Source organism: Magallana gigas, chromosome 2, assembly GCF_963853765.1.
Source record: "Magallana gigas chromosome 2, xbMagGiga1.1, whole genome shotgun sequence".
Classification (NCBI taxonomy): Eukaryota; Metazoa; Mollusca; class Bivalvia; order Ostreida; family Ostreidae; genus Magallana; species Magallana gigas.
This window is the reverse complement of record NC_088854.1, coordinates 43401171-43420380: the sequence shown is the minus strand read 5'-3', so window position 1 is coordinate 43420380 and position 19210 is coordinate 43401171. Positions and strand designations below refer to the sequence as shown.

General features: G+C 35.2%; 1 protein-coding gene across 6 annotated transcripts in view; it reads left to right on the top strand.

Annotated features, from left to right (window-relative positions):
* Positions 1–19210, top strand: part of LOC105327207 (uncharacterized) — a 51969-nt gene that overhangs the window by 18383 nt on the left and 14376 nt on the right. For 3 of the 6 annotated variants that reach the window (XM_066076759.1, XM_066076755.1, XM_066076760.1), the window contains 7 exons: positions 494–772; positions 1120–1455; positions 3587–3643; positions 4219–4557; positions 12244–12549; positions 13168–13446; positions 13550–13630. In XM_066076759.1, the coding sequence (XP_065932831.1) occupies positions 494–772; positions 1120–1455; positions 3587–3643; positions 4219–4557; positions 12244–12549; positions 13168–13446; positions 13550–13630 (1677 nt within the window). The remainder of the gene's footprint in view (positions 1–493; positions 773–1119; positions 1456–3586; positions 3644–4218; positions 4558–12243; positions 12550–13167; positions 13447–13549; positions 13631–19210) is intronic. The other 3 variants (XM_066076758.1, XM_066076756.1, XM_066076757.1) reach the window with 3 other exon arrangements.

Sequence of the window (19210 nt, the reverse complement as noted above, 5' to 3'; positions counted from 1 at the left end):
AACTTTCCAGAGTTATCTTTCTTAATAAAAATGAAAACGAAGAGATCCACGAAATTACGTCCCCAGGAACGGACAAAAAATACACAATCCACGAAAATTGGCCCCCACGAATTCTAATGATTCCACAGTATATTAATTGTCATAGCGGGGCCCTTCCTGACTGGTCAGTTTTCTAGTTTATACAGGATCTACATGTATTATTGTACATTGTCCAGATAGTTTGTATTATGACTCCATTATGCTGATTTTATCATACCTATTGTTCCTCAGGTGAGCAATGTGGCCCATGGGCCTCTTGTTATATTCTGGAATCTAGTCTTGTAATCAAATTAATATATCGATACACAAAAAAGTGCTGCTTTAACTCTTCCTCATACAAACTATGAAACTATGAAAATACCTTAATTAAGCAATGTAAATATTAAACTTGGAAAAGTAAAATTACAACAAAATTGGAAACATGCCCCTTTAAATTTTTTATTTTATTTTGTAGCAATTAGTGCAGTAAAGTGTGTTCGATTCAACTTCAGAAAAAATTTGAAGTACTTTAAAGATTGTGCAAGTAAAAAAAAAATGTTGTTGGATTACCTGGAAATTAATAGATTCAGGGTACCCAGAACTGGTGAACTGGTACCAAAGGAGAGCTATCTAATCAAAACAGGCATACGGAATGGGAAGCCTTGGTGTGATTGTATTCTGGAATGTATTAAACAAACAGACATTGTTTTTCTGAAGGAGTTGGTTGGACTACTTGAAAAGAGAAGAAAAGATGGTAAGGATGTGATTTTCATTACCTTTGGGTGAGGGCTCTGGTTAAAGGCACATATTAGTTAAATATAGGGAAACAATTTGTACAAAGTTACACTGTTTTCAACAATAACTTGTTTTCAAGAGAAATATATTTTGAGTAATTTCAAGCTTGTGACATATCTTATTTGCTATCCTCTCTTTCTCCCCCATAATGCTTTTAACCTTTTCATTTAATTTTGAGCAGCAAATTTCCACAATCATTTTTTTTTTTACATTAACATAAATTATATATAATAATCACACTCATTACAAGGGTTGTATCATACTCAGGTGACTGTTAATGCAATAGAGCATCTTGTTGAATTTTAGGAAGAGAGGGAGTACCTGTAGACCTTCAGTTCGACATTAAAATGATGAAGGATATGAAAGACTTTCTTCTCAATGAGTTAGAACCAGCACCCATTTCCCATGTTCTTTTAGAAGAAGAGGCATTTTCAGTAGATGATCATGATGAAGTGGAAAACACGATAAGCAGGCGTAAAAAGGCCGAAGCTCTTTGTGGCATACTGATAAGAGATGGGTCTGAATTAACAATGGAAAGTTTTTTGTATGCAGTGGGAAAATTATACCCATGTATTGAGAATGAAATTAGGAGAAGGCAATCTGGACATCAACCCATAACACAACAAAGACCAAGTGAGATCTGTATGTATTCTTTTACAATTGTCTTTAGATTTTCTTTAAATGATAACTGTAAAGAATGAAATGCAGATTTGTGTTCTAGATAAATTATGAGTTTTCTCTTATGCTCGCAGCTCACATAACTCTAGTGAGCTTTTCAGATGAAATTTTTTTCTGGCATTTGTTATTGTCATCAACTCCCAAAATTTTGATATTTTCTGTTTATTCAAGAACTATTAGGCGAATTTCATCCTAAATACTAGATTAACTAATTAACTTGCTTATACAGTTAACAAAAATAAAAAATTGTTCTCTCTTTTCTTTCTTTTGAAAGGCTGCTTTGAAACAGATTTAATTATACCCCCGCAAACGAAGTTTAGGGGGGTATATTGGTTTCACCCTGTCCGTCTGTCCGTCTGTCTGTCTGTCCGTCTGTCTGTAGACGCAACTTTGTCCCCCCTATAGAATTTTTTATTACTGCATGGAACAGTTTGAAAATTTGTACATATGTTAAACACCATCTGAAGATGTGCACCTGCAATTTTTTTTAAGATCAGACAAGATTTAATGATTTTATGACTGTTTTCATTTTCCTTATTCTATATATTGTACACTAATGTTGAAAAGTAAGGGAGGTAATCCTTACAGATTTTATTAATTAATTAATAGAAAACACTCTAAAATATATTTATATAAATACATCCAGATGAAGTTTTTTGTCTTTATGTCATAATTAATAAAAAAAAATTATTTTTTATAAGTATTCTATGAACTGACAATGCAAAGTTTTTGTTTGTCAATGATAAATTCTTAGGAGCTAATAAGAACATCAAAGACAAGTGTGGCTGAATTCATTTGTCCCAAGGGAGCCATTATCTGAGCCATGGTTCAGATGGAGCATGTGTTTAGGGGAAATTGATAATCTGTAAAGTGGGTGATGGTTTTGGGGCTATTTTAAAACTGTTTCATGTAAACCAAAAGGTCTATCATTATAAGGAAATAAATAATATAATTATTAATAAAGATGTTAAACTATTTTTAGAGGTTGTTTAAATTTATTTGTCAAGTAAATTGATGAAGTGACCCTATTGGGCATTAATTTAAATGAAATTCAAAATTACTGATATGATTGTAGTGTTTTGGCAATTTTAAAATTGTTTGTAATATTAAATTTTCTTTTTTTACATATTTTTACATAGTATGGTAATTATGGTAATGTTTTGGGAGTTTATTAAATTTAACAAGTTCATCAAAGAAAATCATAGTCCTATGGGATCAATTTTCTGATATGGAGTTCCATTGTGCCATAGGAGAAAGTGAGGAAAATTTGAAACAACTAATTGCATCTGTCAAGACTCTTATTAGTAAGATATTGAAAGTTTTATCAACAGAAGAGCATTGCTTGGCTACCGGTATTTCTATTCACTGCAAAGGGAGGGGTTATTGTCATTTTGTTGGTTTTTCTTTAAATCAATTAAATTAAGAAAATATATCATCAAATACATACATTTGTAAATGTATTACTGTTATAGATATGTATTTACAGTGAAATTCTGACAATTTTGATTTTATTTTTTCTTTGTTAACTAATTTTTTTATTTTTTTTACAATTCTAGAAATTTTTTTTTGTATGTGTTCCAAACCTTTATTATTCAATTCAATTATTTGTCCCATTTGAAATTAGCCTAGCGGGGGTATTAGTCCCATTAGGAAAGTTCTAGTTAAGAATTAATTTGAAATAAATGATAGACACTTTGGCCCAAAGACATTTGGGTAAAAAAAAACAAAACATTTTTGACCTGAACAGTTTGGCCCAAGTTTTTGCACACCAAGTTCTAATATTTCAAGACATGATCAAGATGTTCAAAGACACTTTGCTCAAGGAGTTCCAGAATATTGCCATTTCGACTCAAGACATTTCAGCTAAACTAGAGTTCTTTTTTTTTTTTTTTACATAAAACAAAATGAAACAAAACTATACTGTTCAATACTCACAAAATCTCTGGTGTGTCATAATCTAATTAAAATCTCTATAACCTTAAAAGTGCTATCTGGATTTAAATGTTATAGATATGGATAAATTTATTGTGATATCAAGATTTTTCTGTAGGAAAAGGATGGCTTCAGGTTTGCTGATATCTTGTTTTTATTTAAGCTAACCAAAGCGATATACAGATCAGGCATATTGGACTAGCACCTGAAAATGTAGAAGGTAATTAATTGTTGATTAAACAGTAATTTATTAGGGTATTTTTTTAAAAAATTAAATACATGAACCTTAATGACAGAAGAAATAATGGTTTATGAACTTTTGTTATTAATTTTTTAGGGGAAAAGCTATTTAGATCTTCTGATTATTTCTCATCATGAACAAAAAATAATTCATTGAAGAAAAGAAATCTTTTAGCATAAGAATATTCTTAGAAATACAGCTTGTATTAATTAACCCCTTCCTTTATAATGATGCCTTTGGACACCACACACGATTTACTATAGCATTGAATGATTTATTTTTGACGTCGACGTGTCAATAATTGCCGTCAGGTGAGCAGACAAATTGAATAACGCGCGTAAATTGTTAAAGGATCATTTTTCTTTAATTTCAGGGGTGTGTTTAAAAAGTAATTTTTAAAAGGTCTTGTTGAAAGAAAAGATAAAGAGCTATTGTTCATATCTCTTTTATTATACTTAACAATTATTTTTAAAATAGTTCGAATAATGTTCTGATTAACAAAATACAAGTTCATAGTTATATGACGTATCATTATACCTTTTTTATTTTGAAAGAAATTCAAGCAGCCTCGGGATTAGATGTAGTTGTGTCAATCCCTGTGGTTGGAGATGAAGAGGGTTTAAAACAAACAATTGATCAACTAAACATTGACACTGACTTCCAGGCAGAAGTAGCTATGGCTTCCCACATGACGGTGGGAAGTATCTCTTATGGGTCAGTGGTAATAAGATTAATTGCACTGACTGATGATGCCTGCAAGATGTTATTTGATGAAAATGGGAAAAAAATGAAGACACTGATTGAAACATTTTTGCGTTTTTCTAATATAAAAGAGGATATGATTAAAGGAAAAATCAAGGTCACTGTCAGTGTACCAGAAGAGGAAACTGGAAGTAAGTAGCTTTTTATCAGGCTAAGTAATGGAATGATATTGTTGCATTACCTTGAGCTACACAAGAACGTGTCTACAAACATTTAAGAAATAAACAGCAAGTTAATAAGTTCACCGGGATATGAACTTGGTTTGTCATGTGATCAAATCAGGTAAAAGATAATTTTTTAAATACTCCAGTGTGGTATAACTCAAATATACACATAGCAAATAAATGTTTTTATTAAAGCCTGGTACAAGACCGGTGTAAAGGTTATACAAGATTTTTATGATGAAAATTGTAATTTTTTAGATATTGAGGAATTTAAATGTAAATACAGTCTCAAGGTTATATGTACAATGCAATATAATAGTGTAAAAACAGCAATTTTTAAGTTTTTCAAAATGTCTAATATTGCAACAGGACTTCTGTTAAAAGAAATCCTAATCCATGTATACCATTTTTCCCCAAACAGTTATACCCCATGAAAAGTAGGGGTGCAACGATACACTTGCCTCACGATACGATACGTATCATGATACAGACAATACGATACGATACGCATCGTGATACTTTTGATGTGCTTAAAAAAAAAACCAAATAAACAATTACGCATACTTTGGTGTTGTTTAATCTTCAACTTTTAGTTACATCTTTTTTTCCACATATTTTTCCTAATCAGCTGTATAAATATCAGAATGTCAACATGGTCTGCACAAGGTAAAAATCTAATGTTGACATCAATATCGTTATTTCAACACTGACAACAATTAAATTATTTATGCTATTATTATAGATGTAATGAATTTTCTAAAAGCAAAATATTTAATGACTAGGATGTCATTTAAATTTAATTGCATTTTTGCGCATCTAGGAATATGGCATTAATTTCTTGCAATAACAGACAAATGCATGGATAATGCCGTTTTATACGAGGTTCAATACGCATGTAGTTTGTTTGTAGGAAAACGTCTGCAAAATAGTGCTTACATGTAGAAACACTCAGTATGGGAACTTTGTTAACCAATTTTGTTGAACATATAAAACCCAAAATGTTATCATATCTAAGATTTATGAGATGCACTGTAGCAGGGGGCAAAATTAAATAAGGCAAAGCACGTTTTTCAACTCCGGAAGCCATTTTGAAAATATAATTTTCAAACCGAATCGGACGGATAAAAATTTTCCGGATCGAAATACCGAACCGCGGTATAGCCTATAGTATCGTGATATTGAACCGTAGCATATTTTTACCGTGATATACCGTCTCACGGTTTATCGTTGCACCCTTAATGAAAAGTGTACAAAAATTATTTATAATGTTTTGAATGAAAATGTAGTTGTTCCAATTGCTGTAACCAAATGGAAAACAGATCTAACGGATTATACTTATGTTGAAGATCTTACTGTATGGGACATTTTTAAGATTCGTTTTAATACTACCAAAGATTCTTCTGTACAATGGCTTCAATTTAGAATTTTTACACAAAATTCTTCCAGTTGGCTTCTACCTTAAAAAAATTAATGTCAAAACTACTGACAGATGTGGGTTCTGTAAAAGTAATGTTGAAACTATTATACATGTTTTTATTTCTTGTGAGAAAAAACATACCCTGTGGAGTGAACTTAGTTTATACATTTACAGAAAGACCTCTGAAATAGTCGGATTTAATATGTCTAATATTATACTTGGCCAACTTCCATTGTCGTTTCATAACAAAGTCATTAGGGTCTTCCGTCTTCAGCGGAAGACCCTACTATTATTCTATTGTTTCTTTTTCACTTTTCTTATTATTCTTTTTATTCTTTTTTTGTCTTACAAAATTTGTGCAGGCGATTTCTCAAAGATTGCTCATTCGATTTTCTTCAAATTTTAAGGGTTGATGTATCGGCATCTGAAGTTTGTACCGCCGTCTCAATTTTATGATAACCACTTCCGGTCGGAAGTTATCGTCTGTTTACGATTTTTAAAAGACAATTTTGTCGGCTAAAGATCCAAAAAACGAATAAAGATATAGGGCTGAAATTTTCAGTGAGGATAGACATCAATTTTACCTGTTGCAACATGGTCATAAAAACGTCCACCGTCACTTCCGGTCGTCATCGGAAGGAAAGATAAAAAATCGGTTTTTTCAACTGTTTGCTTTTTTAGCTCACCTGAGCTGAAAGCTCAAGTGAGCTATTCTGATCACATTTTGTCTGTCGTCCGTCTGTCCGTCCGTCTGTCCGTCCGTCTGTCCGTAAACTTTTCACATTTTCAACATCTTCTCAAGAACTACTAGGCCAATTTCAACCAAACTTGGCACAAATCATCCTTAGGCAAAGGGGATTCAAAGTTGTGAAAATTAAGGGCCACACCCGTTTTCAAGGGGAGATAATTAGAAATTAATGAAAAAATTCGAGAAATTTTCAAAAATCTTCTTCTCAAGAACCAGAAAGCCAGGAACGTTGAAACTTGTGTGGAAGCATCCTCAGGTAGTGTAGATTCAAAGTTGTGAAATTCATGACCCCTGGGGGTAGGATGGGGCCACAATGGGGGGTCGAAGTTTTACATAGGAATATATAGAGTAAATCTTTAAAAATCTTCTTCTCAGAAACTAAACAGCCAGGAAAGCTGAAACTTGTGTGGAAGCATCCTCAGGTAGTGTAGATTCAAAGTTGTGAAATTCATGACCCCCGGGGGTAGGGTGGGGCCACAATGGGGGGTCGAATTTTTACATAGGAATATATAGAGTAAATCTTTAAAAATCTTCTTCTCAGAAACTAATCAGCCAGGAAAGCTGAAACTTGTATGGAAGCATCCTCAGGTAGTGTAGATTCAAAGTTGTGAAAATCATGACCCCCGGGGGTAGGGTGGGGCCACAATGGGGGGTCGAAGTTTTACATAGGAATATATAGAGTAAATATTTAAAAATCTTCTTCTCAGAAACTAATCAGCTAGCAAAGCTGAAATTTGTGTGGAAGCATCCTCAGGTAATGTAGATTCAAAGTTGTGAAAATCATGACCCCTGGGGGTAGGGTGGGGCCACAATGGGGGGTCGAAGTTTTACATAGGAATATATAGAGTAAATCTTTAAAAATCTTCTTCTCAGAAACTAAACAGCCAGGAAAGCTGAAACTTGTGTGGAAGCATCCTCAGGTAGTGTAGATTCAAAGTTGTGAAATTCATGACCCCCAGGGGTAGGGTGGGGCCACAATGGGGGTCGAAGTTTTACATAGGAATATATAGAGTAAATCTTTAAAAATCTTCTTCTCAGAAACTAATCAGCCAGGAAAGCTGAAACTTGTATGGAAGCATCCTCAGGTAGTGTAGATTCAAAGTTGTGAAAATCATGACCCCCGGGGGTAGGGTGGGGCCACAATGGGGGGTCGAAGTTTTACATAGGAATATATAGAGTAAATATTTAAAAATCTTCTTCTCAGAAACTAATCAGCTAGCAAAGCTGAAATTTGTGTGGAAGCATCCTCAGGTAATGTAGATTCAAAGTTGTGAAAATCATGACCCCTGGGGGTAGGGTGGGGCCACAATGGGGGGTCGAAGTTTTACATAGGAATATATAGAGTAAATCTTTAAAAATCTTCTTCTCAGAAACTAAACAGCCAGGAAAGCTGAAACTTGTGTGGAAGCATCCTCAGGTAGTGTAGATTCAAAGTTGTGAAAATCATGACCCCCGGGGGTAGGGTGGGGCCACAATGGGGGGTCGAAGTTTTACATAGGAATATATAGAGTAAATCTTTAAAAATCTTCTTCTCAGAAACTAATCAGCCAGGAAAGCTGAAACTTGTATGGAAGCATCCTCAGGTAGTGTAGATTCAAAGTTGTGAAAATCATGACCCCCGGGGGTAGGGTGGGGCCACAATGGGGGGTCGAAGTTTTACATAGGAATATATAGAGTAAATATTTAAAAATCTTCTTCTCAGAAACTAATCAGCTAGCAAAGCTGAAATTTGTGTGGAAGCATCCTCAGGTAATGTAGATTCAAAGTTGTGAAAATCATGACCCCTGGGGGTAGGGTGGGGCCACAATGGGGGGTCGAAGTTTTACATAGGAATATATAGAGTAAATATTTAAAAATCTTCTTCTCAGAAACTAATCAGCCAGGAAAGCTGAAACTTGTGTGGAAGCATCATCAGGTAGTGTAGATTCATAGTTGTGAAAATCATGATCCCTGGGGGTAGGGTGAGGCCACATTGGGGGGGGTGTTAAAATTTTACATAGGAATATATAGAGTAAATCTTTAAAAATCTTCTTCTCAGAAATTAATCAGCCAGGAGAGCTGAAACTTGTGTGGAAGCCTCTTCAGGTAGTGTAAATTCAAAATTGTGAAAATCATGATCCCTGGGGGTAGGGTGGGGCACAATGGGGGGGGGGGGTCGAAGTTTTACATAGGAATATATAGAGTAAATATTTAAAAATCTTCTTCTCAGAAACTAATCAGCCAGGAAAGCTGAAACTTGTGGGAAGTATCCTCAGGTAGTGTAGATTCAAAGTTGTGAAAATCATGACCCTTGGGGGTAGGGTGAGGCCACATAGGGGGGGGGTGTTAAAGTTTTACATAGGAATATATAGAGTAAATCTTTAAAAATCTTCTTCTCAGAAACTAATCAGCCAGATGATTCTTTATAATTGTTAAGACTTTGGCTCCAGGACAATTCTTCGGCCTCACAAGAAGGTTCAGAGTTTGATGTAGCTAAATATCCCATATATAAACAATTGTAAAGGATCTTTTTGAGAACTGCAATACTCAACATGTGATATGACTATAAAATTGAAGCAGGCAGCTATTTTTTCATTAGAATCTTTTTGTATTACTGTTTTGAGTTATTGCCCTTGATTTATTGATTCTTGATTATTTTAATTAATGCATCCACTGTTAACCAATTATTGTGATGATTATTTTTATACAATAATAAATATTCAATGTATATAAGTTGTTCTGCATAAGTAGTTTTGGGTTAGGCCGGATTAGTTTGTTTATTTTTGATTTCCAATTTTTAGATACTATCAATTATTTTAGGCCGGCACATATATAGGGACAGTGTATATTACATTGCGATGAGTGACTGTTTGGGTTAAACTTGAACAGGTATGGAGAGATTGAGGGTGTAGACATCCCTGCTCCATCTAATCTTCGTGTTTTTCTAACCTACGATACAGAGTGTGCGGTCCTTCCTGCCCTGTATCGCATTAATACAAGTATGCGGTCATACCTGCTTGTCTTGGTGGTGATTGCGGCGGAGCACTAGTGTATGGTCATCCCTTCTGGTGTTCTGGCCTTTCTAGCGCAAGTGTGCGGTCATCCCTGCTTGCGTTATCTCTGCTTGCGTTATCTCTGCTTGCGTTAACGTTGGTACCTGTGAGTTGCGTAGGTGTGCGGTCATCCCTACCTGCGTAACTTTGAGTCCCTATATATGTGCAGGAGCGGTGATTAAAGTCTGCTCTTGTAAATATTGGCAGCAATCAGGGCTATCCGAGTTCCAAGGGGGAAAAATGGATTTTATTTATACAGGATCTACATGTATTATTGTACATTGTCCAGATTGTTTGTATTATGACTCCATTAAGCTGACTTTATCATACCTATTGTTCCTCAGGTGAGCGATGTGGCCCATGGGCCTCTTGTATATATTTTTCTAACGGGTTGATAGAGACTCTTTTACTGATTCAGAATATGTAATTTGTTTTATAATCGATTGATGTGTTTCCGAGATTTAAGCATCAAAGACCTGAAGCGAGAGTCCGAGTAGCTCAGTCGTTAGAGTCGTGGACATGTGCCCAGGCGACCCGGGTTCAAGCTTCGGGTGCCAAAATTTTTTGAGTTGATTAACAATTTTGTCTTAAAAGTGAAGGATTTTATCTCATTTACTAAAAAATCGGACGGAAGACCCATTCGTTGCTCGCAACGAGAATGATCTAGTTAATTTTATAATTCTTTATATGAAACAATATATATTTTGTTGTCTTATGTCAAATAAGATTCCATGCTTAATTGCTTTCCTTTGTCATTTAAAACTAAAATACAATATTGAAAGATATGCTGCAATACAAACTTGTAAATTACAATGTTGGAAAGGTATCTTTGATGCTGACATCTAATCTATTTTCATTATGACTATTTTTTCTATTTCTGTTTTGTCACTTAAACTTTCTTTTTTTTCTTTTTTCTTTTCATGTAGGCAAGTAACCACTAAATAATACATTTAGGTGTTTTTTCATAAGTGTGGGTGTGTATGTGTGACTGAATGTCTTTTCTGTATGTTTGTTCCTTGAAAAAGAAATAAATTATAAAAAAAAAAAAAAATCATGTGAAGCTGGAATGGTTTGTCAGAGGATTTGATCACGTACCAACCAAGTTCCTGGTGAACATTTCAACATTGCTGTTTATTACTTATATTTACATTTGAAAAAGGCAAATTGTTCAGAATTGTTAAAATTACAGAGATTTATGTTTATGTTAACAATAAGACAAGCGATAAGCACATGCTATGATCATTGTGATGTTGTGAAAAATTTCATACACTTTCGCTATTCTGTAGGTTCATTTAAGGAAATATAGATGCAATTCTAAATATTAAGAAATATTTCATCTTTACGTAGGGGGTCCTGATGATAAAGAGCTGGGCTCTATTGATCAAATTGGGATTTGGAACATCCATAATAATTTAGTTTCAACTTGCCAAAAATGATTTTATTTAATAATTACAGTCGCACCTGTTTTAAGCGGCCACCTGTGGGACAATGCCAAACTGGCCGCTAAAGACAGGTGGCCTCTTATTCCAGGTTTCAAATTAATGGGAAAAAAGCATCGAGTATTTTCATTTTGGCTCTATTGCACAGATTTATTAATAGCATCTGTAATGGCGGCGTACACAGAGATGGTGAATGCACAGCTCGGATTGCTAAATAAACAGTTTATATTAATTTTAAATGGCCGTTTTAATTCCATTTATCTATCAAGGGATTAAGAACAAAACATTTTCTGCTAAATACGCCCAAATGATCATTTTCAAGGGATTAAATGCGGTAAACAAACAGAAGTAGCATTTCCGTACAAAGGCTACTTACTGAACTACGATAGCCGATGTTTTGCCTTTTAAAAAAGTATCAAATTCCATTCTTATATATATTAAGAACCCGTTTTATTATCTCAAAGAAATTTTCTAGGGAAAAAAGTGCATATTACCGGCTAATTGCTGCACATGTTAAGCTGTTCCGCGCAAGAATGGCCATATACAATGACTTTGTAACGAAGTACATAAGTACGTGTCGATATATCAACAACACAAAACAGGTGTTGTGATAATCAATTATCACATTAAATCTCAGCAGACTTCAAATAACACACTCAATTATTTGTCATTAACTCATTATCAGCTTTCGAAGTTTGACTTCTTTCGACACGGGGTCACATGTCAGATTCAAAAGTCATGTGACAAAACAGACAAAATGGCCGTTGAAAACAGGCATGTTGAAGCCACGGGACCTAAATACAGTGGCCGCTGGCCGCGTTAGACAGGTGGCCGCTTAAATCAGTTAAAATATAGTGTAAAACTAAACGGGCGGGATTAAAACTGGCCGCTCATGGCGAGTGGCCGCTGATTAAAGGTGGCCGTAACAGCAGGTGCGACTGTATTTATTTTTTGTTTCATTAAAGTATATATACATATTTTGTATTTGTTTATATGTGCTTAATTTGATAAACGCAGATAAATTACCAACTGAGGATGAAATAAAAATACGAGGAAACTGGAACTTGCTTGTTGAAGAGTTGGAACCATCAACCATGGCAACAAAATTGTTTGAAAAGCATGTTTTCAATGAAGACGATACCAAAAAAATTTCAAGTATGAAAACAAGGAAAGAGAAAGTAGAAACCCTCCTTAGTTTGTTGCTGTCTAAACAAAGAGAAGGCAAGAATGCCTTTGATGCATTCATCAAATCTTTAGATGAGTTGGGAAAAGGTGACATTGCTGTTAAAATCAAGCCATCTGAAAAAATGCATCAAGAAGCAGGTCAGAAATTACAAATATAAATTAAAAGCTGTATATTAATTTTTAAAAGATTTGTTAAAAGGGCATGGTCACAATTTTGGTTAAAAATTATTCTTCCGATGTTAATGTTTATAATGCTTCAAAAAGGCATTTCTAGTAGGAAACAAAAATTTGAGTGTCATTCGCTGAGTTATAAACAAGTTACAGACTTAAAATTCTTTGCTATGTAAACAAAGCTTTTGTTTACATTTTGAATGTTGTAGTAAAAATTCCAGTGTAAGACCTAAAATGAATGTGTTAAACGTTAGGAGCTGTTTATTCACGCTTTAGACGAAGTAGTAGATATACAAATCAGCTTGAAAAAGATTTTTTACTGGTATATTTAACCATATGTAAACAAAAACAGGGCATGAGCCTTGTTTACATGACAAAGAATTGTGAGCCCTGTATCTTTCCTACAACTGACACTAAAATTTCATAAGAAATATTCCTCAAGCATTGTAATTTTTTTGTAAATGATAAAAACAGAAAAATAGAATTTGATCAAAATCGTGACCATGCCCCTTTAAGTGTTTGACCCTGTTTTCAATTTAAGATAAATCATTCATTTATGCCCAATGTATTTTACCTAAATTTCAGAAAAAGTCCGTTTGGGATTGCTTTCCAAATTTGCAGAAGCAGTTGATGAAATTGAGTCAAGCCACATGGAGGAAACTTTTGAATTGTGTGGCATAGATAAAGATTCTGTGAACTTCATTAGTTCTGAGTCAGGCAAAAGTCGCAAAGACAGAGCTCTTCAATTTCTTACATATGTTTTGTTGAATGATGCCTATGTTCTTGGTATAGAGAAAGTTTTGAATGACAGAGGATTAACTTGGCTCTTAGAGTATCCCAAAGACACGAACTTCGCAGATCAGTGTAAGTATATATTACAAAGTAATATATAAATATCAAATTGGAGTGAAAAGTGAACATTCAAAGTCTAGCAACAATTAATGTTTATGCTTCATTTCATTTCTAGTAATGGGTGCTAAACGCAAGCGCCCTCCAGGTGAAAAGCTCTATGAATGCCAATATGAGGTGGAGAGGAAGGAAATGGAAAGTGAGTTAGATTTTCTTTAACACAATTTATAATTTTAGCATTTATAGCTCTCCTGATCAAGAGACTCAAGTGAGCTTTCATGATAAAAATTTGTCTGTCATTGTAAACTTTTCACATTTTCATCTTTTTCTACAAAGCAACTGGGCCAAGTCTCCAGGAGTAGAGTGGGGTCACAATGGAGAGGGAATAAAGTTTTACTTTAGATTATTTAGAGAAAATCTTCCTCTTAAAAACCAATTGGCCAGAAAAGCTGGAACTCATGTGAAAGCATCCTCATGAAGTGTAGATTCAAGTCTGTTGAAATCATGATTCTCAGGGTATGGTGGGGCCACAATGGAGGAGGGGGGTCAGATTTTTACAAAAAAAGAGAGAGAAAAATCTTTCAAAGACAATTCTAAGACAATTCATCCAGAAAAGCTGAAACTTGTGTTGAATTGTCCCACGGTCTGGATGCTTAGTCCCTAAAGAAGTCCTCCATGGACTGGCATGTTGACTTTCTGAGGGCTGGGGTGTAGGCCCTATGGGTGTGGAGAGGTGGGGCCACTTACCTTGGGTGCATGGGGAATTGAAGACAAAGGTATTGGGGGCTGTGGGGTTTAAACAATGTGACTCTTGGACTTAGATGTATTACTAACACTTTTAATTGTTGAGAGTCTCCCAGGGGTAGGAGCCACATAAGAACCATGATCATGATCATCCACTGGCAAGCTACTTACTACTGATGCCTGACTAACACCAGAGTGACTGACTGCCCTGCAACGGTGCTGGTCTAATATATTGGCTACCATGAGCACTGCTAACCCCCCTCGTATGACTGCTGGGGAACTTGATCCCACCCTGAGAATATCACTTCCTACCGAGTGGGAGATAGTATTCTTCATCCCTGTCAAGCTCTTCAGACATAAAGGAAGGATTACCGTAATGTCTCGTGTATAATACGCACTCATGTATAACACGCACCCCCAAAAATGACCAAAAAATGGCGAAAAAACAACAGGTCCTATGTATAACACCCACCCAAGAAGTGGTGAAATCAACAGCCGCCATTTCCCCCCAAACTTTCAATGTTTCATGATAATTTTATAATCCATGCGCAATTTCTTTAATTTTGTAATTGGAACATAGCACGGACGATAAAAATCGACGGCCACCATTTTCCCAATAACTATCGTTGTTTAATGATAATTTTTTAACCCTAGCGTAATTACTGTAATTTCGTGATCGGAACATGGCCCAAGGGATATTAGAGTTAAAGTTCTTACAATTTTACTAAAAAAGTACGGCATGATTTACATGGGCGGTATCAAATATCATTTGACACTTCGTAAAGAGTTTCTTATACAACATCCGAGAAGTTGAAGATCATCATATGTAGAGAAGAACGGTATCCGAGCTTAGGGCTTAAAAGAAATAATGTTTGCAGATATAAACCAAAACAACATCAAAAGATATGATTAAATTGATTAATTATAGTCAAACCCTTTGATTGTTGTTAAATAAACATTGTGAAGAAACGTATGTACAGTGTATGTCGTATATCGTCATTATCAAGTCGTACAAATGATCGATGTAATTTCAGCAGTGTCTATGTAAAGCAATAACGTTTAACTGCATAACTGGACACAAAGTAATTAAGTTTAATAAAATCAGAATAATTGCTTATCTACATGCACTTGAAAACACTCTGTGAAGTCTGACACGAGACAGGTGCATGCCTCTGACACCATAAATTGTTGAACAAACATTGACAACGCGCCGAGTCAACAGGTGGCTGCTTACGTAATGGCGCACAAAGTGCACAGTCTTCTCATCGCTAAACCAATTAGAAGGGTCCGGGTACTCTGATCAACTATGCCTGCAAGACACGCGCTGACAGGAGCAAAAGGTTACCCTGAGGGCATAAGCGTGTCATCGCTATCACTATCGCTTAACCTTAAGACAGAAATGCATTTTCTAACAAATCGTTCTTTTCAAAATGGCGCAGTTGATAGCACGTGGTCAATACACCAAAAACAGTGGAGATACATTTGCAACTATATCCGATGAAATCTTGCACAAATCAATACTGAAATGTCTGTCTTAGGTCAAAGTTTTTATTTTTTTTGGTTTACAATTTTTGGTTACAAAAATATGCATTGGGTGGTCGAAAAATAAAAATATTTGAAATCCTGACTGAGTTTATAATCCAAATAGCATTTAATCGACTGAATAAAGCATTTAATCTACTATATTAAAGTAAAAAAACACAGGCTTCTTTTAAACTTTATTTTCCATGAATGATGATCACTGTCTATTAAATTTCAAAGCATTTCGAACTTTAGGCTGAATTCCTCTTGATATGCAGTAAAACCGGCTGAAACTTGGTGGTGATGCCTGCAAGTAGAAACAAAAGTGATTAAAGATTTAAACATTTGGACTTCATGTATATATTTATTCAAGGTGTAAAACATAATTTCTAGATCTAGTAACATTTGCTTTTTATAATATAAAACTGATATAAACCAGCATAATAGGTCGTTTCCATCTCGGCTGCACACTCAAGTCCCTCCTTGACTACAACAGTCTCATGATTTCTATGACCTGAGGGGAACAGCTTAGATCCACAAGTATAGAGAAGGTTATCTTGGACCTCCTCAATATCAGTAACCTGTTGTCTGCTGAGGCGTTCCTTGCAATAAACAACTCTACGTTTTCCACAGAGACAGCATATGATGAAACTGCAAACTTTACCTGAAATCATTATATTTTATAGAAAAATATCGAAAAAGACAGTCTGGTTTTTTCTTGTGTTGCAGCAGAAGTACATTTGGACATCCATGAAACTCCAAGACAATAATAATACATGTTTTTAATAGAACAGTACATTTTACCTCCTACCAAAACTCCTTTGTGTTTTTTGTTATTTTCTGTTGTGGTTCCTTTATCACTGAGACCAGGACAATCCCTGTCTGTTGTCTCAGTGCCCAAGAGATCCTCAAGAGGTTGGAAAGTGTCATCAGGACCTTTAGTGGGATCAGGCAACCAATGAAGTGGCTTATCTGCTGGTAGTCTCTTTGGGTTGAGGGTGTAATACGTACCAGCAATCAGCAGCATCACATTTTTTTATCTATTAAACAAGAGATATCATAATAAAATGAGGTATATCCATTTAGGGATATGTTTTAGAGATGTATATGTATATCATTTATCAAAAATAAAATTTAATTTCACGTGTACATGGAATGAATATTGCCGTGTTCTGCAATGTCTGTCTATGAAAGCCGTCAACTTTTTTGGTGCATTTTTCTCCTTTGTATCTATCACACTACTAGAATCTTCTGCATCTTTAAACAAATCCAGGACATCACTAATATTCATGATCTCTTCCAATGTTGCCGCATCATGTACAACTACAGGTCTGCCATGTAATTTGAGCTTAGAAAATCTATGTTTCAAAAGAGAAAGGGTAGGTTCTAGGGGCTCATAAAGTGCTGTTTTGACATTTGGTCATCTCTCAGAAAGGTCCCTCAGTTTTTTCAATGTTGATGCAGGTTTAACAATATATTCTATTTTGGCATCCATGGAATTTCTTTGCAGGCATACGTTTTGTAGACCCAGATTCAACAGGCTCATGCAACGCTCAGCTGGATTATTGAAGCTGTGAAAGGGTGCAGTCCTAGCTGCAACGAGAAGGTCCAAGTCAAGTGCAATAAATGTAGCTATATGGGCAAGTTTTACACTCCAAAAGGTTGTTCTATGATCTGGTCCTCCATCAGTGTAGATAAAGAGAATCGGACACTCAAGGGAAAGTCCATCAAAACTTTTGGTATTCCTCAAAATAGATACGCTTTCAGTTGCATGGCGTTTAAGACTGGATGGTGTAAAAACCTTATCCTTTACAGTGACATGAAGAACACCATTGTAAAAGCTGTCATCTTTACACTGAGGTAGCTCAACATCTAGCAGTACTGATGGCACTGCACCAGGAATGTGGAAGTCATGGTCAAGGGCTGACAGCTTGGCTCCCTCCAGTATCAAAGACTTGTTATGAGCTCTAACACCTGTTGATGTCGGTGAACCAGGTTCACCTATTGGCACAATAGACTTGTCATCTAGGCATACTAAGGCACAATCTGTAACCAACATCACTGCCATTTCCTTCATCATAGAATAGAGATTGAAGGAATAAGATGAATTGGGATGTTTCGCTCTTGTTAGTCTTTGCTGTACAGCATACTTGACTTTAGAACGGCCTGCTAATGTGTAGCATACTGCTGATCTCACAAAAGCGTTGGAGGGCCAAAAATTCAGTGATAACCATGACCGGGATGGTATATTTGATCCTGCAGGCAGCCTTGCAGCTATAGTTTCTATCAAATCCTGGCAGCTAATGGCTAAGGGCATGTACATTTTATCAGAGTGACGCCTCTCTTGAACAACAGATACCTCATCTAAATAGACATCTAGGGCATCCCAGAATGGGTCCAATGATGCGTCTTTGGGTCTGCCATTATTTTTTCTCAAGTCATAAAACATTTCTGGTGCATCAGCTTGTAAAAGGAACTCTAAAACTCTATCATCAACTGCTCTTTCACCACTTGATACAGCTGCACTAGCATCACGTGTCAGGAATCTGTACATATCTCGTAAGATAGCAGGCTTAGTTCCAGTTTTTTAGTAACAGTTCATAAACTCATTTCTCATTGCTCTGGTTGCATAAACAGGCAAGTGTTCCTTAATGCTTGATATGGCCTCTAGGTCACCAGTTGCATCATCATCTTCAATTTTCCACACAAAATGGAAATTTCCAAGATAATTTCCAAATCTGTGAGTGTAAAGTTTGACAGGATAAGGCAAAGTTAGGTTTTCAATCCACTTCCGCCTTTCAAATTTATCCTCAGGTTGGATATCATACAAAAACAATGGATCAAATGGTTGAAGTTGTGAAAGTGACCTGTGCAACTCCAAATAGTTTTTGTTGACACCTTGAGAAATATCTAGCTTTCTAGAGACCACTTGTCATTTAGTCCTCTCACAGCTTCAGGCTTTTGGTGATTGAAAGCTGTTCTTTCCTTTTGCTCACTCAAAAAATCTAAATATTTTTTCATACCACAGACCAACTTATTACACATATCTAGTAGTTGCTTTGATTCTTTACTAAAAAAGAATGGATGTCCAATCATGGTAAGAAGTTCCGAGATTTTTTCTTGCAAATCTGATGATGTCACCTAGAAAACAAATGTTTGCTTTAATGCAATTCAAAATAAAGAAAACAAGTATATCTTATATGAAATCTTTGTAATAACTTTTTCTTACCTTTGGTTCTTTTCTTTTTTGATGTCTCCAATCATTATATCCTTTGAAATCATTAATGTCATCACCCAAGTAAATACATTTGGCATTGAACTTTTCAATGTGTGGATCCAAGTACCAAAGAACATTAGTGAGCATCTTTGTAATATACACACCAGTGCTTTCCACCTGTATTTGAAAGCAATAAACATATAGGTCTACCTTGCTATCATCAACATTCAAGAAAAATTCATATATATGTACATATATATTAAATCAGCTGAACAAATCATAATTTTTTAAAATTAT